Below are 25,681 nucleotides of genomic sequence, written 5' to 3' on the forward strand. Positions count from 1 at the left end.
ACACTAATTTTCAGGTCATTGCTTATTTTAGGTCCCAAATATTTCATTTTCTCACTTTGCACACTTTGTACACTTCGTATTTATCACGACAAATATCTTACGTTAAAGCGTTATACAAATTAAATAATTACAAAATGAACTATCAACTATTAAATAAACTATCAAAATTTGAAAAATCGATTGCAATTGCGATTCTCGAACGAAGTATCTTGAATGTTATTCTTAAGATGGCGTCTAAACGAGGGCGCTTGAATCGTTTGCATCCATGCGCTTTGCCAAGCTGTGATCAGTAGTGCAGGAGCAAGTATCGGGAGAAGTTAGTGGGTGTCGAGTTTTTGGAACATCTTGCTTCGCTGTTTAAAAGACGAGTGGCTGGTACGCCAGGGAAGATATTCACTACCGTGCTTTCGCGTATACGTGCCCGAAAAATGTAATATGGCGATGGTCGCGTCGAACATGAGCGGCCACATACAAAAGCAGCTCACCAGAAGTCTCGAGCGAATCCTGGAGGAAGCACACTTGAGCGGTGAACTCAAGCTTAGCGGACGAAAACTTAAGGACTTTCCAAAAGTTGGGAAAACAGGTTCTAGCAAGTATAATCTTCAGGATACGGTTATTGCCGGTGAGTTTTTTTCAGCATATTTTGCTCTATCATCAATTTTCCTTTCTTTATTGAAACTGACGTTTACACGAAGATAAATATAAACCCAAAAATAAAATGTACGCTCTATGGAAAGATACTACAAATATTTTCGAAGCGAATTGTTTTTACTATATTGTAGAAACTATCTCGAAAAAATTTGTTTCCTAACGTTGTTCTGGTTTGTAACAACTAGAAACAAGATGAAGACATATTAGTAAATGTTCTGCGTCTGATTCGATAAAAGCTTTACATTCTGTCAGAGTTAACCTCGAACTCTCGTGTTTATATCATACTCTGGCACGTATGTGTCGCCGAATGTTACCCTCCTAACGCGTACACTTTCCACATTACAATTGAATGTTTTATTCAACTGCAAAGCTTTATGTGTCATTTTCCATTCGTTATTTCTCAGAGAACAGGCTTGAAACAATTTAATCCTAGATATTAGTCTGGAAAGAGAAAACAGAAGAACGCGCATAGATAGCGTCTTTTGGAGAACGATATAGTAATCTTTTCGTAATTCTCTAGTCTAACGAGTAACGTGAAATATTTAAGTGTTACATAATACAAACGCATCTGTATTTACGGTACAATGCACCGTGATTACGATTTCGTAGCATAGATATCATCGTTTTAATCTTCGACCGATAAAAGATGCAAGTGTACAAGTTAGAAACACGAAAAAGGGGCGAGGTATCTGCATATTCATTCGTTCAGGTAAATTCATTTCATCTTATTTGCTGAAGAGACACATGTAGCTTTATCTAATATAAATGCATCACTGCGGTAGGTTATGATTTATATCAGACGTCGTTTGTGGACACCGATAGCTCCTGCGAATGACAAGTTTCCATAAATCCTGATATTCCTTTTAAAAAACAACCGATTAAAAAAATGCATCGTACGAGATTGTGCATAAGTAAAAAGTTGGGGATGAGACGTTATCGCGACACACCCGATGTTTCCTGTCACCGCGATAATCGTGCATTCGATATTCGTTGATATCGCCGGCACACCACGAGGAGTTACGTGCGCAGAAGCATAAGAGTATATATTTCAACTTTTCAGACTATCAATATTGTTGTTAACGACCAAGGATCGTGAGTTTCGCGTCGCCTGGAGGAAACTTTTGCAAATATAGAAATCGATCGATCCCCCTGACCCCGATTCGATTCTAAATATGACTCGCGACGTAAATCGGAAGATAACACGTCGAAGATTACTCGTCGTTAGGAATGTCTGCGTTTAACCGTGATAATGTTTCCACGATCGATACAGGTATTCGGTGTGGAAGAAGTATGCGACATAGAGGTATCCTTATCAGCGAGGATTACACCTTTCGAGGGTAAGCCAACTTCATCGTATCGTTCGTCGTACGCGTGTATTACACTCGACGACAATGGCAACAAATAGAAAGTATATATAGAATTATGTATATGCAATCACGCGAGACGATCGCGAATCAACGACGATAAGGATTACAAAATTCACGAACTTGCAAGAAAATTAAATTCGACGTGGATTTCAATCGTTCATACTTTTCGCATATACTATCGAATATAAATGTATTTCATTTCCATCGATGTAGCATCGACCTAAATTATTTCTTGGCGACAGTCAACAGAGTAATATTCGTTTACGAAATTCCTTCGGGTGAAAAATTGCTATTCTAAGAAAAGCGTTCTCATTAGTTTCCAAACTCATTGGGATGCAAACGACGAGTTTCGCAAAAAGAAAATTCGCCTGGCGTCACTGATGCGTGTTTTAATCAAGACCGCGTCGTGATTATTCTGCTGTTGCGAAGGAACAAATGATAATCGTGGCGCCTCGTCGTTGCACGGGCTTTGCCAGTAGCACCGAGTGGGGCTTATCGGTTTTCGATGGTAATTTTTCACCGAACGAAGGGAACGAGGCAATTTCGTTCGGTGTTCTTTGATGCTCGAGGGACGATCGTCCAATGGAAGGGAACTTTCATACCCGTTACAGTTTCACCGGGATATTATCGAACCGAACGGCTCGTGTCGAGGCCGTCTTACGACGAGATATTCCGTACGATGACAGAAGGGGACGTAACTTCATTGAGGACCCCAGGTCAGTTCGTGTCGCGACGAGGGATTCGATGAACCATGTCCTACGTTGTTCGAATCTATGTCAGCCATTGCTAAAACTAATATAAATGCATCCGACGGCAAGGAAAATTACGCACAGCCTCTGGCTATATGTTACAACGATTTCTAGCGCGGAGTATCACAAACGGTAGGCCCTGGGGTCCCCATTCACCGGAGAAACCCGTGGGTTTGATATGTCGCCGGCTATCGAAGGAAAAACCGATCCATTGTCCGTGGCGCATACGCGAACCAGTAAAAGCAAACACAGCACACGCTGCACACGGTGCTCCACTCGAGGAGAAAAGAGCAAAAGGAAACGAGTTGGATGCGCGAACAGACAGCCATAGAGAGAACCAGCAAGGTGATTACTACTTCGAACAAATTGTTTCCTCGCGGTCGATTCAACATCGACTCCGTTAATGACTTTACTTGCCGCGTAATCATGGATTCCGGCGTGTTCAGCTTCGTTGAGACGAAACGGCGAAAACACGGAAACCGGTTGTCGTATCAACGACGAGACGAGGCGGATAGGCAAATAGAGAGATCGCGATACAGTCTCGCTGCGGAAAAAGCTTCTTATCGATTATGTCACGGTGCACTGCGCGCTTTCTTCGAGGAATAGAAAAGGAAGAAAAAGGGCGGGATCCTTTTTTTTATTCCTGCGAACCCTTGCCTCTCTGTTCGACATTCCAATGCGTTAACTCAACCGTATACTCTCCGAGTCGGCGCTACTTCGCGTGTGGGTACTTTCGAAATAATACTCCCCGAGATATTCGCCGCGTTTCGCATCGTCGATTTCTTAACCCTAACCGTAAGAACCCGAACGGAGCTGCAACGCGCACGTAACATGCAATTACATCTAATTATTTTTCATCGTTTTGGACGCGTATCTCTCGGCCAATGATTTTCAGGGAGAGCAGGTGCTCGAATGGATGGAGGCGCACCGTGATTAACGAAAAGAAAGGAAGGAATTCGGATAACTGCACCGATCGAATGGTGGCACGATCATTCCTTGTCTTTCTCTTACCTGGGTTCTTACCGTTTCCCTTCTCTGTTCCACGTTTTGTGTCGAGCAGCTCGTCTCTCTTCGAGCGCGGTCGAGTTCGCGACAGGTGTCTCTCGGCGAGAACCGGTCTAGCGAATCGAAAGCGTTTTCTTCTCGAATCGCTCGAGGCTAATTCAGTCTCGGAGACGTCACGATGACTCGAGACAGAGATTTCGATTGATTCGTTGCAACCAGCACTTGAAAGAGGGACGAGACACTAGTTTCTTCCTCTATATCAAACGTATTTCTCGCCCGGTCTTTCACGATGGAAGGACAGCAGGGTGCGGAGTGGCGTCTTTACAGGAGCAAAGAATGATGCGCGCGCTGTATGCAGACAAGCACGTTACAAGAGAGAGGGAAAGAGAGAAAGGGAAAAGGAGCAGCCACCATGGTTATGGAAGAGTCCCATACGATGGGCCGGTCCGAGCTAAAGATAGAGACGCACCGCAGCTGCAGAGGCAGGGGTGCCAACAGGTCGATACTCCATAACGCGTTACATCGTTTGCATCGCCATATAGCATCGGGGTGCTCGGTTATCTCGCGCTCTTGTCTCTTTGCCAAAGGAGCACTCCTCGAAGATGAAGTCTCTTGAGTTCTCGCCAACCATCTAAGGGCGGAGAAGTCGCTTCGTTCCCTGTCCCTTTTCGTCGAACCGCTACCTAACAGTAGCACTACTGGCGAACGATCACCGGAGAACGACTATTTCGCAACCGAAGCTTTCCGAGAATGGGCTGGCACGCGTCTCAAGAGGACCTCGAAACTTTAGATCTACAGTTCACGCAGCGAGCAGCAGTAAAGACAAAGTGCTGCCAGCGTTTTCTTTCAAACAAGTCGAGTACGCGTTCCGAGCACACGCGCTTCAAGTGCTCGAACGCATAATGTTCGCGAGTTTCGACGTTGCACACGACTTTATCCATTTATCCAAAGAGCGGCAAACATCTACTTGGCGCTTGATGAATGTCGAACGCGAACGAAAGCACCGACGGTCTTTTGGCAAAAGCGAAACGCACTTAATACGTGTTTGCACGCGTTATATCTATTGTAACTCTGAAACTAACGATATTCGAATCCATGTTTATCGAGGCTGTCTTGTACGTTTCAACGAGTACTACATGATGCTGAAGTTTGAACTGAACTTCCAAGTACTGTGTAGAAGGAGCGTGTCGGCACATTATACGCCCGCGCTAGTACTCACACCTATCGATGATATCGCGCACGTTTCGAGAGTACGCGATGAATGTTACCGATACCGGGTGTCTCGTATCTCGTGTGCCCCCGAGATACGCCCTGTTTGTCTTTCGCCCGAGTGCCAGCACGCTCTTAATAAATACCGCAAACTACTGCTTCCTGGTTCGTCGTTCTTCCGCGAGCCAACGAGCGACGACATCTTTCAGCGCTCGTCGAATACCGTTTAAACGGGCAATCGATGTGTGTCACGGCTAGGCAATAGCTGTCGCGTTAACTTTCGAGCAACGGTTCGTCGTTAAAAGACACATTAATTAAACACCTTGAGTTAGAAGCCGGCTCGCTAATTAGCGTCGACGAACGTGGTTCGCGGGTATAGAAGAAAGGGGCGGACGAAAGTAGTCGCGCGTGAAACCGCCGCTAGTCAAGAGCGGTAGCAGTGTCTTTGAAAACCCGGCGTTTTCAGCGGCGCTTTGCCCATTTTGCGACCCGTTGCTAATATGCACCGGCTTACGGTATATCTACGGTATATGCACCGATCTCGCGCGTATCGCGCGTGCAAGCCAACGCGGTGGTTTCTCTGCTGAGTTATAATTAGCAGTATCGCAGGGCCGTCCTAGCGTACTTGCGAACCCACTCCGTATTTTGAATCAATTACAGTAGTACCTTGTTACTTGACTGTCGTTATCCGCGCCGTTCCTTAAAAGCATCTCCGTAAAAGCGACGTTTAGACTTTAAAACTTTGGTACTCGGAGTCGAGTATTGGATATTAATGTCTCTTTCTATGTTTCTATTTAGTTTACGCAACGAAGAGATTTTTATTATAAAAGATAGTGGTACGAGGTTTCGTTTTTAATCGAAACGTGTAAATCGTTATCCGACTCCGCGTTACAACACGATTCTCCATCCCGTTCTACAAGCGTTGAAATTCGAGAGAGAGATTCACGGTCATGACCTCTGCAACTGTGCGATCGGGTTGCCGCCGTTGCGTTTCGCGTTCCGTGAGTTCTCGAACTGGGTCAACCCTGAAACGGGTCGAAATTTGCTAATACGCGCGAGATATCACGGTAGTAGCAACCCTCGCCAGCGTGGGTTACAAAAGATAATCAGCGTCGAGACGAGCACCGACGAGTGCCCTGCAAACTTTCACGATACAAGGGTGAAGCGATATTAGAAAATGCCCGCGAACTGCTAGTATATACGGCTGAAGAGCTCGCTGTATCGGATAACTCGAGTGAAAGATGTTTGCCGTACCGTGTTTGCCCGATTCCTGCATCCATGATTTCTAAACACGAGTGCACATCCGACTCAAAGCTGCTTTAAAAAACCGGGTCACAATCGTTTATCTCCTCGCTTTTTAAAATACGAAAACGGCCTCGTTCGCCTCGCGGATTCTCTAGAATTTTAAACTATCCAGAAATCCTCGTCTCGACGTTGGGAAGAGACGGAAGCGTTTCCTGGCCTGGTGCAACAACCGCAAACGCGGTAAAACGCTTAAGTCCGTTTCGATGAGAAAGGAAGATAGGCGGGTCGATCGACCGGCCGCCAACTTAACTTGGCGTGGTTGTATCTAGTCGTGTTTTGTCCGTCGATAAATTCTAGCCGCATTGCGGATAAGAGGAAACCCTTCTCCCTCGATCTTTTGCCAGGAAGCGTGACACGAACGAAACCGTTGCGTTTACGCAAAATTTTTGTACGGGCCAGGCGATTCGGTACGAAGAACACGTACCTTCTTGGAAAGCAATTCGTCGCGGCGCAGGTATCGATAGTCGAGGCAGGTAAAAGAAAGGGACGGCCGCTAATTATCGTTCTAGGTAATCTCGTTTGTCAGTCCATACACGCTTCTTACGTGGCACGGGTTGAAATGAAACGGTATGAAATACTGTTATGGTTATGGTTCGGACTCTGTTGTATTGTTCGGGCTAACGTTATAGATGGCTAATGAATGTAATCATGTTATTCTTGGGTCGTCGTACGATAAGCCGCCGCCCGAAGCTTCACTACAAGATGATCCGACGAGGTCGAGGCGTCGAATCTCTTCTTCGACGTAGAGGGTCGATATCGATCGGATCGAGCATGCGTCGATACGACATCGTTTGACGCGATACGCAATTTGTCTCGTGGCTCAGCGTTAATTTTTTAACGAGAACGACGGTACGATTATTGAACGAGGCGTGTAAACGCAGCTTGTAGCGAAATCCACCTCCAGTCGAGCGATTTAATGAAAATGACACGCTTCGTCTGTCTGAAATTTTTCTTCCGTGCTACTTCTATTCGCGAGTGTCCTACATTCCGACTCGCTCCTTAATTTCGCATTGCACCATCCTTCGTGAAAACGCGCGAATTTCTGCAGCGGAGTCGCGTTGCGTCGCGTCACGTTTTGCAAACGATCGTCGGAACAGCGTTTTATATTTTTTTCATGAAAGACGCGACAACGTTTACGCGGTTCTCTTCTCGCGACACTTTATATCTGCGCCAGACGACTGGGATTTTTTTACTTCCCGCGCTTTGTTCGCGAAACGATTTTCCACCGTTGAACGAGCGAGTAAATCTCGCGCACGGCTTTGTTTGCATATCACGAGTTTTTTGCCGGCTCCCTGGCCGCCAACGTGACAAGAGACTGTCTCTTTTCTCTTTAAACCCGAATCTTTGAACCGGCTCTGTACGATCGCTTTTTGTACCTGTCGCACAGCCTTGAATCCCTCGACGCAACCCTAATCCATTCCTGCTTCTCTTCCGAATTTTTCCTTACCGTCTATTCGCTCGCTCGCGGCACGGCAAACCGTGAGAGTTTGTCGTTCACCAACTGCTTTAATCTCTTTGATTTTGCTAATGCATCGGTTTTTCATCGCTTTTTCATCGCTTTCGCAGCCTTTCGCTCCGCTGGCGGGCAAAAGGTGGAGAACAGATAGGGTAGCGTTCGTTACCGATTCCACTAATGCCAACCATCGACTTTAAACTCGCGGTAACCCGAAAACTACCGTTCCAAAGATCAAAGCTACTTTTTTCTATCGTTTCGACCACAAACGCGCTGCTTTCGGCTATTCGTAGAATTCGCTTCTTCAAATAACGCGCGAGCTCTGTTCGCTTTTCCTCATTTCCATTTGGAAGAACCTCGAGGAAAGTCGATGCTCGTAGCTAAGAACACTTCGCTTCCCATTAAGTCGTTTCATTTCCAATGAGCTGGTCGTTAAAATGTATTCAAGGGTAAACAGCGTGACGTTTACGACGTACAATCAGGCCATCGAACAAAGATAAGTGGGTAGATTCGGCCGATTACTCAACGCTCCAAAATGCACGCTGGTATGCACTTTACAAAATATTTTTAAAATGGATTATCGTATGGAATGACGTTGTCGGTGGACTCGAAACGCGAATGCGTATCGAAGATCGAAACGATAAAGCGCGATAGATCTCTGGCCATAGAAGAGCGTACCTTTCTCTGGTTCCGGGCAAGCGACGCACGGAGCTGGGGAATCGCGGGCGTGGATAATTAGTAGGTCGTCACGCGATTAAGGCTAACCGAATCTGTATCCATGCAGCATCGTCCGTGGCTTCAATTAGGAGATACCGGGTTCAGAGCCGGCCGAATAATTCGCGTGGAAACAAATCTACAAGGCTGGCGTTTCTCCTCGATCTCGTTATCCGAGGTTAAATTAACCGACTCGTCGTTAACGAGCAGTCCCAAACGCGGCCTGTTTTGCTTCCAGTCATCAGAGAGACTTAAACCTTGGCCCTTTGCTCGAACGTTTTGTTTACGATCGCGGCGATATTTAACGTCGCTGATACGTCGCCAACGGAGAAAGTGCCGTTGATTTATCAGCGATGACATCGAACAAAGGATACGTCGACGAGAGTGCGTCCTTCGGTTTAGTCTCTGGGGGGATAACGACGTACCTGCGTGGAGGGCTTTGTTTTGTGGTTACGCAGCATGGTTACGAACAAAGGGACTTGCGGTACGATCGAACCGGGCCCTTTCCAGTCATCGCGAACAACCGTAGATTTTTCGAACGCTTTCGGTTTCCGTGCCACCGCGTTGCCGTCTACGGATAACCGCGAAACGTTCGCAGCCTAAGTTTAGCGTTTACAACCAACGGCTCGTGATCGCAAATGCGAAACAGCCTCGAATCGTTGATAAAGATATCGCGTTCTCTCGACACGATAGAAAGACGGCAAACTGCCATCCGATAGCAGCGAGATGTCATTGAAAAAAAATGCTCCGTTCGAGCGAAACGTTGGTCGTACCAGTGTAACGCGATATTTCGACGCGTTATCGAGCGTGGTCTTGTTACACCCCGTGCAGCTTTCGACTAGTTTTCCCTGTGTTCCAGGTCGCTCTCGGTTCTTTTCATCTCGGGTATTAGTTTTTAGGTCAAGGATGGCGGAGTCGGTGCAACCTGAAAACTCGGTTCGCGCTCGTTGCACTGAAAACGGTAAAAGAGGTTGGGTAAACGAGAAAAGGAACGAGGAGAAACCCACGAGAAGAGCGAAGCTTTTCGTAGGCAGCGAGAAAGAAAGCGAACGTTGCTTTAGTAGGGGCGATGCTGCTGCTGTTGCTGCACTTCCACGATGCTGCAATAATTGAAGCGCCGCCGTTGCCGATGAAGAAAGGGAAGCAAACTCTCGTTTCGACGGGCGAAAGAAGTTTTTACGCCCTCGTGAAAGCGCGCAACGACGAATCGATTGTTCACGCTCCCTGCTTTTAATTACACGCATAGAAAAATGTTAAATTAACGCGCCTGATATTTGCTCCCGTCATTCTCTCGCTTCTCCGCCTATGCGTATATAAATAAATAAATATCAGTAGGAATAGATGGGAAGAGGCGCGCGTATTCCGTTCGCGCAGCATGATTCGTCGCATACGGCTCGCTTTAGCGTATACGCGTGTACACGAAGGCGTGCACGCGTACCGGCACGCTCGAACACGTAGCATACACAATGCGACGCACTGTTCGGCACGCATTGCCTGCCGCGGTCAGACGGCAGGAGTATGGAAACCGGCTGCGCGATACTACCTTCTTTATTTTACCTTCTCTCTCTCGGATCTTTCCCCACGTCCGAGTATAATTCATGCAACGTCGAATCACCAACCACCAGATGCTCGACGGACTCGTCCTACTAGTTTAAATGCAAAAGTCCGTTCCTCGCAACGTGGGACCTTGCGTCGCGTCGTGGTGATCGACCATCAAAAGTTCATCTAAATTCTGTGAGACTTTTCGAGATAGCGCATTGGTTACCGTCACCGACTGACCGATCGGGCAATAAATTTCGAACGATCGATCGTTTCACGTCTATCGATGTTTCACCCGTGTTCCATCGAGTGTGCTCAAAGTTGTTCGGTTCCGTCCGCTTTGAGTTTGATCGAGTATGCGAGTCGTGTTCGCACTCGCGTCCTCGTCGCCGGAAGTGGCGTGTCGGTCTCTTACAAAAGCAACGGAGGCATACGTCCTTTCTCGCCTGCTTCCTCCGTGGCTCCTCCACGCTTTTCTCTTCTCGCTTTTGACGCGATCTCTTCGGCAATGACGATGGTTCAAGGGCGAAGCGAGCACCGAGCGTTCCCAGTCTATGCACGACTTCGCGACCAGAATTTCCTCCCTTTCCCTTGGCTCTTGGTGTTCCTCTTCGTCCTTCTCTTGCCGTTTTCTCTTCCCATGTCCTCGACGTGACACGTCGGGAATTACGCTGGAAAGCAATTACCTGGCGCAAGCTGCGATCGACAACTCTCGAATCGATCGATCGAACGCGCTATCTCTCGAATCGTCGCGAAGAAGCAAGGGCACGTTCTGCGTTGAGCGTTAATCACGCTTTTACGTAGAATTGATCGTTAAACGCGTTATCGTTTAATAATGTATCTGGAGTGGAATTAAATCGGTTTCGAGCCCTCGGACCATGTGGCTCGTTAGCGAACTTCTAACGTCGTTACCGATCATTGGTTCGCGAGAAGTACGCCTCGCCTCGAATGATTTTATTTTCCAGCAGAAAAGCTCGGAAAGAGGGTAGCATGCCGCTCATGGGACACCTTGCGCTCTTCGTACAGCCAACCCCCTGGACGATATCTGCTATGGGGGCGTTATCGATCCGGCAACCCTCTGTTTCCACGGTTTCACGGCAGCCCTTATGCTAGCTCTTATAACCCCATATACCCCGAGAAGGATAACTTAACGTCGTTAGAGTATTTTCTCCTGCGTTTTATCCGCGTCTCTTCCCACGAACACGCTAGCCTGTCGTACGCCGATCATATTGGCCTTCGTGTATATTATATTGTCGATCTCTCGTCGAATAGCGAAGGACTCGTTCAAGGTTGCCATTACCGAACTACCATTTACTATTTCCTCCGCGTCTCCAGCTGTTTCGTAGTTTAATTAACGCACGAGGCAATTTTTGCCTATGGTCGTTGACCCTGTGTTTTGTATCGGCGATAGGAGCCGGCGTTTCGTGACGCGGCACGCCCAAGCAACGCCGCCGCTCGCTCTTCGCTCTCGTAAATTTATGTAAAACGTACAATGATTACAGGGTTTTGAGCCAAGAAGGCAAAAATTCTTAAAACATTGAACGTTTTGCGAGGAGTTATCTCGTTCGTGACACGCGAAAGTTTTTTCGCTCCGATAACATGTTTGAACGATTAATCAAGGCTGTAAACTCGTTGCGATTTCGGAATTCTTATCTTTGCAATTACTAAATTAATCAACCACACATAGCCTTCTTAATTATTAAGTATTTTAATCGTTTAAAAAAATGTATTAATCTATAAAAGTGCGATAGCTGTAATTGCACGAAGATAAGCGTTCTATTTATTCCTAGGAAAATTATTTTTATCATCGGTCGTCGGTCTCTCTCGTCTTAGCACGCGGATTATCGTAGAAATTACTTGGCGGACGCTTTCTACTCGTACGTTACGTCGCATATACGTCCAACCCTTTACGATTGCGTGAACAGTCTTTCCGGCGTTATTGTCTTGTGCGTATGCATAAGCAAGCGAGTCGTGCGATAAAAATGCAAACACTTCGATCGTTGGGACTTCATGTTCCGCCGCGCCGGTGTCGTATTATTAGCAGGTCGGAAGAGGCAGACTTGGCAGCCTGGTTAAACGCCGCTTATTCGCGTAATTGTTTTTATCGTAAAAACAAGCAACATGGACAACAGGGCCACGCCCATCCGTTGGCGAATGACAGTCTAGCAACTTTGTACAGCGTCACGCAAATCTATGTGCGTGGTATCGATCCCTGGGTTGGCCGGACCTCGACCTTGGCCCTTGGAATCGCCTAGTGCATCGACCCCTTCGTGAAACACCCTATACGCATCACAGTTGCGAACTTCCCTATTACGACTTCTATAGCAATTAACTTCCGATGAATCGTTCGCTCTCGTTACGAAGCCGGTTATAGAGATTCGTTTAGAAATTGATTTCTTATCAAACGTTAGGCGAGAACGGTTTCTGTCATTCCTCGTGGAAAGTAGATAGAATCGCGCAGACGACGCTCCTCTAAAAATTGTTTAGTTTCATTGGCAGAGAGTTATGGCGATGGCACAGAGACAGAATAGGGGTTTGCTATTTTCGTCTGCATCGTACCAACACCAACGGGCCGACGCCCTTGCTCGACGATTATGCGATCGACCGTGCACCAATGGTTCCAGGCTTTGCTTTTCACCCCATGGACTCGTACCCATTACGGTCGTGGGCGTGCACGAGGGAAACGCGGCTGTTCCTCGATAAGTAATAAGTCGTCGTGCAATAAGACTTGCAAATCGTCCAAATGAGAAGATAACGAACTGAGTATTCGCAGAGAACTGGGGTATCCTGTTGACGATCGATTGGCAATTTCCGTTCCGATCGCGTAAACTGGATAGCCGAAATGGAATTTCCGAGAAAGCGGGATGAAATTTCCTCGAATTAACGTGTCAGCTCTCGCGCTCGGGCCACTTTCGACATCACGGCAAGGGACCGTGGTTCGTGTCGAGGATTCGGGAAAATTATCAGATGCCGGTAGTGCCGTCGGACGCTATGAAGCGTCCGATCGATAGCCAGAGGGTTTGAAAGGCTGTGGCGCGAAGGAAAATGACGAGTCGAACCGTTGGCTAACCAACTCCCGGAGGAAACGAAGGCACACACACACAGGCCGTGGTTATTGATCAGAAAGGAGGCTCGAAGCCAACAGCAGCTGAGCCACCCTTATCCTTTTCCTACGTTTCGAGACTGTACACGCACGTGACCGTCGCACCCCATTCATAAGAACCCCCCACGAACCCGAGCATCACCCTAACCGGAGCACAGCTGTTGCTACGGGGAATCCTGACGATGTCTCTCAATTAAACAGGCCTCTTCAAGAAGTATTATGTTTTCCCTGTAGCGAATATCATCCGGAAGGCGTTACGCGACGAATATATCGTTGTTTCGTTTCTGTTACAGATCTCTCGAAGAACCGTTTCGCCGAATTGCCGGAAGAAGTGACGGAATTTCTGTTCCTCGAAAAGCTGCATCTCTACCACAATGCGATAAGAATAATACCGGAGACCGTGGTGATGCTACAGTCCCTCAACTACCTCGATCTTAGGTCGGTGAGGACAGGAAGTCACGAGGCCTCTGATTCTCCGTGATGCGGGCTTAGAATTAACGAGCGGAGATGTTTTTGTTCGCAGTCGCAATCAATTGACGTCTCTACCTCGGGAGATATGCAGGCTACCGCTGCAAACGTTATTGGTCGCTCACAACAGACTGGCGTCTCTGCCGGACGAATTGGGCAGAATGTCGGCGTTGGCGGAGCTCGACGCCGGCTGCAACGAAATCACGAACCTGCCCCCTCGGATGGGTGATCTTGCGCGACTTAGGTCCTTAGATCTGAGGAGCAACATGATCGTGCACCTGCCTATAGGTAGGTAGCGCCTGTTTATGGTTGCTTCGGCCGGCGTCACGTCGCAGATAGGAGCTTTGTCGAGTTATCCGATGGTACCGGGCTAACGTCTCTGTAATGCACGCGTCAAAATTGTTCCCTTCTATCGATTCCCCACTCTCCATGTCTCACCTTGTTTCATCCGATGCAATTGACGATCGTGAAATCGAACGTTCTGCGCAGAACTGACGTACCTGAGACTCGTAAAGCTGGATATCAGTGGCAATCGAATATCCGTGCTTCCAAACGAGATGAGAAAAATGAAGAGCCTGGTCGACTTCCGGCTGTCCGATAATCCTTTGACCTCGCCGCCTGCCTCGGTGAGCATAAGCTTCTGAATCAAACGAGATGAAGCCGTCTAATTATAGATCGGCCAATTATCCAGCCGACTATTTTCGTTTGTTTTCGCAGCTATGCATTCGCGGGCGAACGCACATCTTCAAATATTTGGAGAGACAGGCGGCGAAACACGAGAGAGCCAGAGGCGGCCGCGCGAGAAGGACACCCTTGGACGTTAGAGGTCACGCGACTCTAGACACGAGAGCTCACAGGCGGCACAACGTCGATAGTGGCTATAGCACCAGCGACGGCGTCGACAAACGCTGGTCTCAAGAAATTCACAGCGCGGTTAGTGTCATCGTCCTTCTTCTCACCCTCTTCCTATTTCTACGGTTCTTCTTCTTCGCCTGGCTCTATAACAAGTTTTTCGGCTACGAAACTGTGTAAATCCCGCTGTAGATAACAACCTGGATTCAACGTAGAAACCTTCCCGAAACATACACACTCTCCTGTACTCTGACTGGTCCAAACATGTAGAAAGAACGCAAACAATAAACTTTGAAACGCACGCAAGCACGTATACACGGTCGACGATTTCTCGTAGTACCTCCTGCTGGACACCTTTTTGCGCGCAGGTGCATGATGGCGAGATTCGAGGGCTGTGGCGTCAAGAATGCTCGCCCCTTTCGATCACGTTGCCGCACGAGACGGGTGTGAATGGATCCTGCAGCGGAACCTCGACTCCTAGTACCATCTCGCCTGGTGAGCACACGTCTCTCGAGGATGAGCTCGGCAAGGTAGGTTTCGAACCGCTTTCGTCAGTCGCTTCCGTGCGGTATCCTGTTTGACCAAGCTTTTCTAATGGGTTTAGGCTTACTCCAAGTGTGAGCGCGTATGATACAACGTCTATATTTAGCGAGTGAATAGAATTCGCGCGCCCCTTGAAAATGATATCTGTGTTGTCAAGCTGCGCTTGGCCGTCGTTCAAGCCTCGTTGAATGACCTTAACCCATTGAAAGAACTCGCCGTCAGCGTCGCTCGCGATTAACGCGCGTAGCATCCAAGGTGGCGCGCTAGGAATGCGCTCACCTTACCTTCTCAAATCTCTCTACTTATCCTCTCTTTCTCTCTCTCTCTCTCTCTCTCTCTCTCCACGGAACCGTATTTACAGGCTATGATACTGCACGATCAGTTGGAAAAGAGAAAACTGGAGAGGAGCACCTCGGAGAATGGAGCCGATGTCAGAAGACCGATGACCTCTGGCCTCTACCACGCGTCGATTACGCCACCCGGGTAAGCGAGCTGTTAATAAGCCAATCATCGTTCCTGCCACTGTGCATCACGTGGTTGCGTAGTGATTTTTACCAGTTAATAGACGAGCTGAAGCATCAGATGCCTTACCGCGTCTTTTCTAGTCCCCTCGAATCCGCTCATCTGAATCAAGCGGTGCCGGTCTCAACGAACACGCAATCCGTGCAACCGCTGCAAACGTCGATCTCGAACGCTACTACCTCTTTAATGAACGGAGATGAGAAGAGGCCGCTGAATCACATTCAAACTTACAGGTATGCGTTTTGTATCGTCTAACAGATGTCAGGAAGCAACGGCACACGATGATATCGCGTGATGAATTTTTAGAGAGTATAAAGAGGCGTTGAGACAACAAAGGGCAAACGAGGGACCTAGCGTGTACAGGCCACGGGAACAAGTCACTCCGCCGGACAACGAATCGCAGAGCAACGAGACAGACTTGGCTAGCAATAAAGACGCACTTGGTATGGTCGGCAAACAGATCTTCAACGAGGAAAACGCGACCAAGAGACCAGTACAGAAGGTAACTCCGTCACGCATCAACTATCAGAACACGCCAATTATCAACGGTAGCAATAACGAATACAACAATAAGAACGGAAAGTACCTCGAGCAGCCGTATAAGAAGCCTAATTCGCCAATTAAAACATCTTCGAGCATTTTATCTTCCAACACCAGTCCGGGACACACTCCTAGGCTAGTCAAAACAGCTGTTGGTTACGTAGAAGGTAAAAAAACATTGAACAAAGACAACGAGACAAATAGATATAAACGACTGGTGTCACGCACGGTTAAATGGAATATGGATAATGTCTGCTAGGTAACAAAAGTCCCAGCAGAAACGGTGGAAGTCCGAAGTCTCCCCGATCGGTTACGTGGAACAGCAACGTGCCAGAGAAGTATTCGTTCACCATGAGAAGGGAGTTTGAACGTGCCAAGGAAGAAGCTGACTTGATCGAACAGCTTCGAAACGTGAGTATCGGAAAAGGATCGACTTTCACGCGTTAATCATTTGTTGTAGCAAACAAGTGGCTAATGTTTGAGTTTCCTTTTAGCATATTGAAACGCGGTTGAAGATGGCACTACCGGAAGACCTTGCTCCGGCGTTAACAGACGGAGTTGTACTCTGTCACTTGGCAAATCACGTAAGACCTCGGTCGGTTGCCAGTATCCACGTTCCTTCGCCAGCCGTGGTAAGCGTTCTCGGACTGTCTAATCGACGTGACGATTTTTTCAGATTATAAAAAAATAACGATTGTATCGTAATTTGCAGCCCAAGTTGACAATGGCAAGATGCAGGCGTAACGTCGACAATTTTCTCGAGGCGTGTCGAAAGATAGGCGTCGATGAGGTAAGCTACTCGCTCGATACGTCTTATTAAACAACTACTCGAGAATTCTCGCGCTTTATCTCTCGCTAATGGTCCCGCGGCATGTATAACGCACGTTAAACCACCGTATGCTTCTACGTGGAACAAAATCATTTTTTGTTTCCCTCTTTTTGTTACCTAACGATTTTTTTCCGTGACGATTGTACTCGACACGCCCTGCAAACACGTTCGTGTCTCATTATCGTGAAAGCACGGCCAAAGTGTTACAAGAGAAACGGTTCGAGCGCAAAATCGAAAGAAATATAGGCATCCGTACTATCGTCGATCGAACGCCTCTTGGCAAGGTCGTAACTAACGCTTCGACAACAGCCGGTACGTTTGTCCATGATATTTCCAACAACTACTAGTCAGTCCCCGATTTTCATTCAGTCACGAGGGTATACGATTCGTCCTTTTTTCAAAATCTTTGTCGTTGCACAAATCGGAAAAGCACAAAAATACAAAAAATGCAAGAGTTGGAAGAAGGAAGTGGAGAGAAACCAAGAAAGAAGCTTTAGTTGCATGTGCCTAGACTCGTATTCGCTTTTGTGTCGCTCGTCGCTTCATCGGAAAACGCTTTGAACGCGTCTCGTCCTAGTATCTTCACTTCTCGACGTTCTTATACGATTTAACGACAACCACGATACCACTTCGACTGGCATAAATTCCGAACTATGCCCGCGCTCTTCGACGATCTTCCAAACTAGCTATTCGCATTTGTATCTTTTTGAGATAGGAAGCAGAATTGGGTACGTTCATCGAAGCAACGATACGATGAAACGATACCCAAGTCTGGCATTGCTCACTTTCTCGATGAAGCACCTAAATCGAAGTTTCGATTTTCGTGCAATGTTCGTCCGAAAGAGGCAAGTTTTCGCAAAAGGTTCGAATCGTTGATTTCGAGGAAGGTGTCGCTTCGAAGAAGTAAGAGTGATAAGTGGACAGGGTTCTGTATCAAAACGAGAACGTTCAGAACGACCAGCGACGTAGTAGAGACTGGGACTGAGTAGTATCGTTGTTGGTGTTGCAGGAGGTGTTAATGGACGCGGACGCAATCATGGACGTGGGTTACATGGACGCGTACGGGCTGGAGGCTCTGGCGCGTCTCGTCTCCGCTCTTCTCCTTTTCCGTGACGAAGGAGAGAACGATACCGAAGAATCGGCCGCAGGTTCATCCCATACGATTCAGGATCGCGTTCTATCCGCGATGCTTTTTGCCACATTCCTATCCACCTTCGTTCTGCTCTATCTCTTTCCCGTTCCTGATTAAACGCAAAACAAAAAGAAAGAAAAAGAAAAAGAGCGACCAAGACGAGAACGCCAGAGTGCAAAACGATGGAACGAACGACGCTCGCAAGAGAAAAGCACAATCGAAGATTACTCTGGGATTACTCCGATATATCGACACGCGACGCGACTTGGTTCGGTGCAGCGACACACGGTTTCTTATAGTTTTCTGGTTAACGTTCTGTCGGTAATTTTTCCGTTCGTTCGCCGAGCCGTCGAGTCGCTCGATCGAGTTACTGCACGACACTCTTCTATCCACTTCTTCTACCCCAATTAGTACTCATAGAGCGGCATGATATTTTTCTAATTTTATTTTTTCTTTTTTTTTTTATCCTTCGTTTGCTTTGCTCGGGCGAAGAACGGGGTCGAGTGTCGCGCAGAGTCATCACACCCCCTTCCGACATCGATCTTAATTGCGAGTTTATTTTAAGCACGATACACACGATACCCGAAAGAAACGTATCGAGAGCTATTTACCGTTGTGAGAAATGTCTCGTTACCCCAACTCGACGTAGTTTCGCTACTTCTAATTTTCCTTCTCGTTTTTCATCGCCTTCGTTTTAAACGAAACGCTACCGAATCGAGACGCTCGAAACTTTTTATCCGCGTAGAGACGTTTAATCGGTGTGCGATCGATCGTCTAATTAAGAAGCAACTGAGCGCTTTGGCTTGTATATTGGATTTAATTTACATCGACTACGTCACAGCTGTAGCTTGGACAAGGTTGTTCGTTTGTTTGCCTTCGTCGTTGTGGCTCGAGAAAGACGCTTAAAACTTTCGACGAAATAGTATACGGTAGCCCCTTAAGTATCGAAAGGCAGCTTGATCGTACATTTAGTCCGCCTAGTTGTAGAAGCGGCTACGTAGTGCGCAAGTTAGTTAACCGTTTCTGTTTTGGTATAAGGCCTTTTTGACGGGGACTCGAGCGAAGAACGTTGTTCTCGAGTTCTGATCGTCGAACGCGAGCATCTTACGATGGAAGAAAACGTGAAAAAAGAAAAAAAAAGAAATATTAAAGAGCGCAATCAAAGCTGTTAGACGCTCGCATATCAAATGGAATCGCCTGTATGTACCTTGTATGTATGTACCTTGAACAGACGAATCGTTCGTTGGAATGGCTGGATCATAACGACCGATGAGATTTATCGTCGAGTAGGATCTGTTGAGAAAATAGTATTTTGCTACGCGAAGGGACGGTGATCGAAGCGGCGTGTTAGTGTCCAATACTCGTTCGAGAAATCTTCCATCGGTGTCGATAGCTTCGGGTTCGAAATAATTTCTCTCGATGACGGAATCAACGAATCAAAGGAAAACAGAGAAATAAGCGAATGGAATTCTCCCAACTGGTATTGCGGCATCGTCTGGCACCCGTGACGTGTCTAGAATCACGCCAGGACGGCAAAGTTCAAAGAGAAGAAAGACGAAGGAACTTTCGTGTATACCTCGGATGGTAGTATTTTTTTAACGTTCGACCAATACAAATTGCCTACGGCTCTTTCAGGATTGATGGGTCTGTGATAGGTAGCCTTCGAGTACTACAGGATTCGCAACAAGGTGCTAGAAATCTCTTTAAGTTCAAAGATTTCCTATTTTGGTACGTAGGTTTAACGCACATTCGAACTCGAAAAGAATTTCTCATTCGATCATTGTTTTATCGTTTACGAGTTACGGGCAGTATCGCGTCCCTCCCCAACGAGATCGCGGCAACGATGAATTTTCTTTCTCTTTCTCTTTCTCTTCGTCTCGACCGAGGCAAGAAAACATGGCTTTTCGTTGAGGGAGGGACGTGCAAACGAGAGCACTTTTACACCTCACCGACCAAGCAATTCGGTCGTAGACCTAAGATAATCTCCATATTTTCATATAAACGCGTTTAACGTAACAAGGAAACAAAAGTATCGTAGCGGACGTACAATACGTATATCGTCTAGAATATACACGCGTCTAACTTATTCTACATAATATTCGTACGATAAGTATTATATTGTCTACGTTAAGGAATTTAAGGAGGAGCGGGTCGCTTAGATCGAGTCTTCGAATTGCCGGAGGTCTTTGCTTCCGGTTGTCGCTCCACGGACGCGTCGAATCGAATACATTGCAGTAGATTAGTGCCAAACGCGTCAGACACTCGAACCGTGTAGTACGCGTCGCGCGACTCTGTTTCTCCGAGATGCTTTTATATCGCTGCTAGTACGTCGAATAAAACGGTACGAATGAACATACGTGCTCTCAAACACGTATCGAGGATTATCTGATGGAGAACGCACAAAGGAATTTTTACGAGAAATCAATCGTTTCTACTACGGTCTAATACGACGGTCTATTTACAAGTAGAGACGTAAAAATTTGTTTTTCTTCTTCTTCTTCTTTTTAGATATAACGCGTTGGCTCTTCTCGCATGGAATTTCTACATTTCGAACTCACCGTAGATCGCGCGTTCCTGAGATGTTTCTATTATACGACGAACGAACACACGAGTTGCTAAGTGTTGCAATTATGCCAGCATACAGTCGTTGATGAGAACGCAAGGCGAGCTGCATCTTCCAGAATACCGCGTTACTTTCATCGTTAAGTTTTATTTCGTTTCAATTCGGGTAGCTAGCATCGGTCGGCGGTAGAACGTTTATGAATTTCTAGTCTCTGGTATTACGTACTTCTAATCTCGTTTGTTAAGTTCATCTCCGGTTCTAGTCAGCTCGACTTGTTTTTTTTTTATTTTAATCTTCGTTTCCGTCTAAGTTATACGCAATAAGTCTCGTATTCACTGGGTGACTTAACGTTTAATTCGTTACTTAATTTTCTTTGTTCCTGCTGTCTCTTCCACTACTACACTTCCGATCGATTTCGTTGTCGTTCGTAGACTGCTTGGGCGTTAATCGTCCGTGAGGCTCGCTAAAAAAAATTCCAAGATGCATCCAAAGATCTTATCGCTCGAAAATAGGAATCGTTTCGACGAAGCTAGCTTAAAGAAGAGTCGCGACGATATCGAGTTGAACGGCGACGATCTCATCAGTATTATATATATACATATATATATATATATATATATTTTTTTTTTTTTAACGATCGGACAGGACTTAATTACATCGAATTAATCGCAACCGTAAGACTGTTTATTTCACTTTAATTTACCGTTTATTCTGTACGACGTCTTCTGCGCTCTGCCGCAGTAGTTTTCTTCTTTTACGATTAGTTATCGCTTCCACAAGAGGCTGCGTCATTTTATCTGCTCGCAAATGGACGCAAGTAGAAAAGACGAGCGATGAGGAGACCGAACACAAGATCATTCCGTTGCATTAGCTTGTATAATTGTATAATTTATGTAAAGAACAGAGAGAAAGAATAAGAGAGCGTATATATACATATATAGATAAATTATATTATATTATATTATATTATATATATATATTATTATTATATTATATTATATCATACTGTATTGTATGGACACAGATATATGGTACGTTGATACTATTTTTCTCTTTGGTCGTTTTTTGTTTCTCAAATTGTACTACGTAAGCTAATTCGTCGCAAATTACGAGCTTAGATCACGATCGCTCTTTAAAACTCGGTGCTTCATTTTTTATCTTGTTGTTTTTTAAGCTTAAGCTTTTTTATACGATTATCGGAAAGGGAAGAAGGCCTCTCTTATTATTTAATTCATGTTCCTTCGAACGATCGCGTCCATCCATCGAGTCGAACGCTTGAACAAAATCCCTTCGTGTTCGTTGGACGATACACAGCATGATCGATAGACGGTACGCGTTCGTTTTCTCTAACTCTCTCTGTCTCTCTCTCTCTCTCTCTACTTTTCCACTTTTGTACGATCGAATCTGATTGAACTGCCAGCACGTTCGTCCAACGATTTCACGATCACAGCGATACAAGGACAATCGTCGAAACGACCGTTGCTCGTGTCTTCTCTACTTCTCTGACTCTACTCGCACAATGGGGCATAGTCGGGCGATAACGACGATCACTCCTCGCCGCGTGAACGGTGAACGTGGGCGGCGTGTCTCGTGTTTCATTTCTATGCCACACGCGCTAAGAAAAGGGCGGTTACATTGCCGCAGCGAAATCGAGTCGATTCGAACGAATATTACCTTCTGCTTATCGGTTCGAACTTTTACACGACTCTGGATTTCGCTCGATTCTCCATTCGAATAATTTATATAGCGTGAAAGTGAATGAAACGCGCGCACTCGTGCGATCTCGATCGGTTGGATGGCTTGGAACAACCGAGCACGAGTCGCGCGTCTCTATGCTTCCCAGTGTCGCGGAGAACAATCGTTGGGAAACTCTTTGTCTCGCCACTCGAACAACAGTGCTACTAACAATACTCGGTTTTACTTTCGAGAGACGTACTCTGTAACACCGATTGTACGACTATCATAACGATTGTAATACTATTTCCACTGATAATAAAATATTCTTTTGGTATAATCGCTTGAGCATGATGACGAACGGTCGTCACCTGAACTACTATCCCCAGACGCGACGATTTCGTGCCGGTTCTCGATAGACTTGGATTAACGAAGAACGCACGCGTGCTTGTCATTTTCAGAATCTCGTGTGCTGCGCTAGCGACGTTCTGGAAGGAGGTCGAGGTGTGGTTCGCGTGGCTGTCACGGTCTCGGAATTGCTCAGGTTCCATCAGTCACGGTCCCCGTTGCAGACCACGTCATCGTCGAACGTGCCGAACCACGTATCCGCTTAGCGCCAGACTATATAAAGTCGATATGGCGAGGAAAAAAAAAGAAAAAGATTGTCAACCACAGCGGGAACGGACTGGCGGCCACGTTTTTCAACCTACCGCACGTATATCAAGGAAGGATGGACCCAGCAGCAGCAGCAGCAGCAGCAACAGCAGCATCGTGCTGCGTTTCTATATACTCGAGGCACGCGATTTCATAGCGCGTATAAAACGGAAGGAAACGGCGCGCGCTTCTTGGTCCAACTTCTCGATCGAACAATAATGCCATAGGGGACCGATAATCTCCAGACTTTTATACTCATATTGTACGCGTCAGGTAATCGCGTGTCTGGTCGCGACCCAGCGACTTTTCCCAAATCAAAAGAAAAATGCAATGACGCGGCTATTGGACGCAACTGGTAGACTGCGATTAATCATGACACTCGATTATAGTTGTACGAAACTTTTATATGTGAAAGACAAGACAAGTATCTTTGTACCAGAGAAGGAAAAAGTAGCAAGAAACTAGGATATAAAATCGTAGTGGAGTTTTACACGAAGAATAGGCTACGACGAGCGAATGCAACAGTCATACGAAGAGTTAGTAAATATCGGAGACACTTTTTTCGGACTCGATTTTCCGAAGCAAACGAAGCAATGAAAAAAGTTCCTAGGCGCGTGTAACTAATGCGCTTCGTATTTCGTACTTATCATACGTTAACATCAGCCCGAGCATTGTTTAGATCGAGACGATTGTTTTTCAACGATTATCAGAAGAAGATCGCAGTTGCGCGAACTTTTTTCGTTGTTCCACCGTTCAGGTTCACTCCCAATAAAATGTCTCCTATATCTATTAACAGAGTTTGTATATCCGTGCTTTCTAAATAGCTGGTAATTACGAGGCATTTCGATATCGTAACGTGGAACAATGGTCGATCAATCGAATCAAAGCGCGCACGAGGAACGATAACGCGATTTTCTACTCGATCGAAACGAACCCGTCGATATTCTATCGATATTCGAATTATTCTGCAATTAATCCAAGTATATATATATAGATATATATATATATATATACAGTTGCAACAGAGGATGAATTCGCGTAGCTTAGGACGGAGTTAAACCGACAGAAATTTACGCGAATCGTCTCGATCCAAGAGATTCGATATATTTTTATTTATCGAGCGATACTCGGTTCGTTTGTTCCGCGACACATTGACGATTTCGTTCTCCACCTAACAGAATACTAGAAAGCTGGGCTTTTGGTCATTGGTCTTTAGTCTCGAAACGATACATATGCGATCTACTGCGGATTAGGTAGGTTTCTGCGTGAGTGGTAAGTTAGTTAGGGCGTTTTCAATACCATCGACGGTCGATAACGAGAGCTCGGTCGGCTGATCGAGATAGATTGTCGGCAACGAGTACTAAACAGATCGTTGGTATATTAAATATAATTGGTTCGTTTATGTAAAATTAAGGCCTAGGTGTTCACGGCAACGTGTAGCGTAAGCGTTGCAACCTTCTTTTATCTAATGCGAGACACAACCGTTTCTTTCCCTTTTTCTTTTTATGTATCTTCGGCGCGTATTCGATCTCGAGCTGTCTTTATCGTCGAAGCAACGATTTCGAGTACTGCCACGATTATTGATAACAATTCCCGAAACGATAAAACCCCATTAGGTGCTAAGCGTAATATCGTTAGCTGTAATTTCCTATATCGTCGCAAGGTTCGTGCAGAATCTTCTTCTTTTTAATTTTTTTTTTTTTATTTTTATTTTGTTTTAATTAGGAATGATCGCGTAAGAGGAATACGAAGGATCTCATGCGTCGTGATCGATGAGGAGTCGAACGATTACGCCTCGGTGTCTCGTCGAGATGTTTCAATGCTCGTTAACGTTCCCGAACTTATCGACGAGACATCTACCGTAGAAGATTGTACCGTGTATTCGTATTTATTGTGCCAAAGATATACCCTGCGTTATATACGTTAATTTTTTTCTCTCTATTTCTCATCAAGGACAAATCTCTGCAGGAAAGGAAATAACTTCGAAGAACGAAGAACGCTACCGAAACGTCGAAGATCCTTCGACGAGGTACGTTGAATGTACGCACGATGCTCGATCGAAACGACACGACGATCGCGCGCCGCTCTGTCTGTCTGATCGAACGTCCGTATCTCCTGCGTCAACTTGCAAGTGGAATAAGACGCGATTCGCTCTCGTCTATACGAAAGTACGTACGTCGACCGCAGCTGCGTCACCGTACCGAACTTTCTACCAATCTTCTTTCGATTTTCCCCTCTTTCTCTTACCTCTTCTCGCTCTTTATACCGATTTCAACCTTACGTTTAATTCGTTCGATCAGCACCTCTCGTTTATAGGTATATGCGAATTCGTCGAACGACGCATCGCTGCGGAATTGTATCGTTCGCTGAAACGGCGTTTGCGTTTCTCGGAAACGAACGCGCCGCCATGACGCGACTGCTCATCGTTTGGGACGTCTCGATCGAGCAGGCCATATCGCCAACAGTATTACCGATCATCCCACCGATAGAAGACTCCTCCAAACGTGTTTTACAAAAATCTCCCACCGTTGTGATTATCGCGTTCATCGAGTCGATCGATTCGTACCAAACGTTTGCCCTGCGATTGATACCTAAATACACCGCACGTAATATATTTAAAGATTAACGGATACAGTGTATAAAAAATAAATCGAAAAAAGTCTACGTATGTCCAACTATCGGCGTTTCTTCCCTTCCTGGAAAATCCGCTCCCTTCGCCTCCGTTGACCACCGAAACTGACGGTGACCGACAGAAACCTTCTGAGGACTTTTAGCAACAGCCTCTCGATCTGGATCGGTCGTGTTGCGC

At 46.2% G+C, this 25,681-nt stretch overlaps 1 protein-coding gene across 2 annotated transcripts; it reads left to right on the forward strand.

Annotated features, from left to right (window-relative positions):
* Positions 1–182: 182 nt before the first annotated feature.
* Positions 183–25,540, forward strand: LOC132910795 (leucine-rich repeat and calponin homology domain-containing protein). Of its 2 annotated transcripts, none has more exons than XM_060966808.1 (13): positions 183–622; positions 13,389–13,533; positions 13,619–13,851; positions 14,053–14,189; positions 14,281–14,496; positions 14,784–14,945; positions 15,320–15,441; positions 15,564–15,713; positions 15,787–16,187; positions 16,280–16,431; positions 16,515–16,652; positions 16,733–16,810; positions 17,859–22,558. In XM_060966808.1, the coding sequence occupies exons 1-13, from the start codon at positions 436–438 to the stop codon at positions 18,096–18,098; spliced, it is 2,361 nt and encodes a 786-aa protein (XP_060822791.1). In that variant the 5' UTR covers positions 183–435; the 3' UTR covers positions 18,099–22,558. The 2 variants fall into 2 exon arrangements, with proteins under 2 accessions (XP_060822791.1, XP_060822792.1); XM_060966809.1 differs by lacking the exon at positions 17,859–22,558 and adding an exon at positions 22,680–25,540 and having other exon boundaries at positions 184–622.
* Positions 25,541–25,681: the final 141 nt, after the last annotated feature.

This window comes from Bombus pascuorum, chromosome 9, assembly GCF_905332965.1.
Source record: "Bombus pascuorum chromosome 9, iyBomPasc1.1, whole genome shotgun sequence".
Classification (NCBI taxonomy): Eukaryota; Metazoa; Arthropoda; class Insecta; order Hymenoptera; family Apidae; genus Bombus; species Bombus pascuorum.

Excerpts from the sequence above, each read along its gene's own strand:
- LOC132910795 (XM_060966808.1), top strand. The coding sequence starts at position 436 with ATGGCGATGGTCGCGTCGAACATGAGCGGCCACATACAAAAGCAGCTC. Across the intron at positions 623-13,388 it reads TCAGGATACGGTTATTGCCG|ATCTCTCGAAGAACCGTTTC; the intron begins GTGAGTTTTTTT and ends TTTCTGTTACAG. Across the intron at positions 13,534-13,618 it reads CTCAACTACCTCGATCTTAG|TCGCAATCAATTGACGTCTC; the intron begins GTCGGTGAGGAC and ends TTTTGTTCGCAG.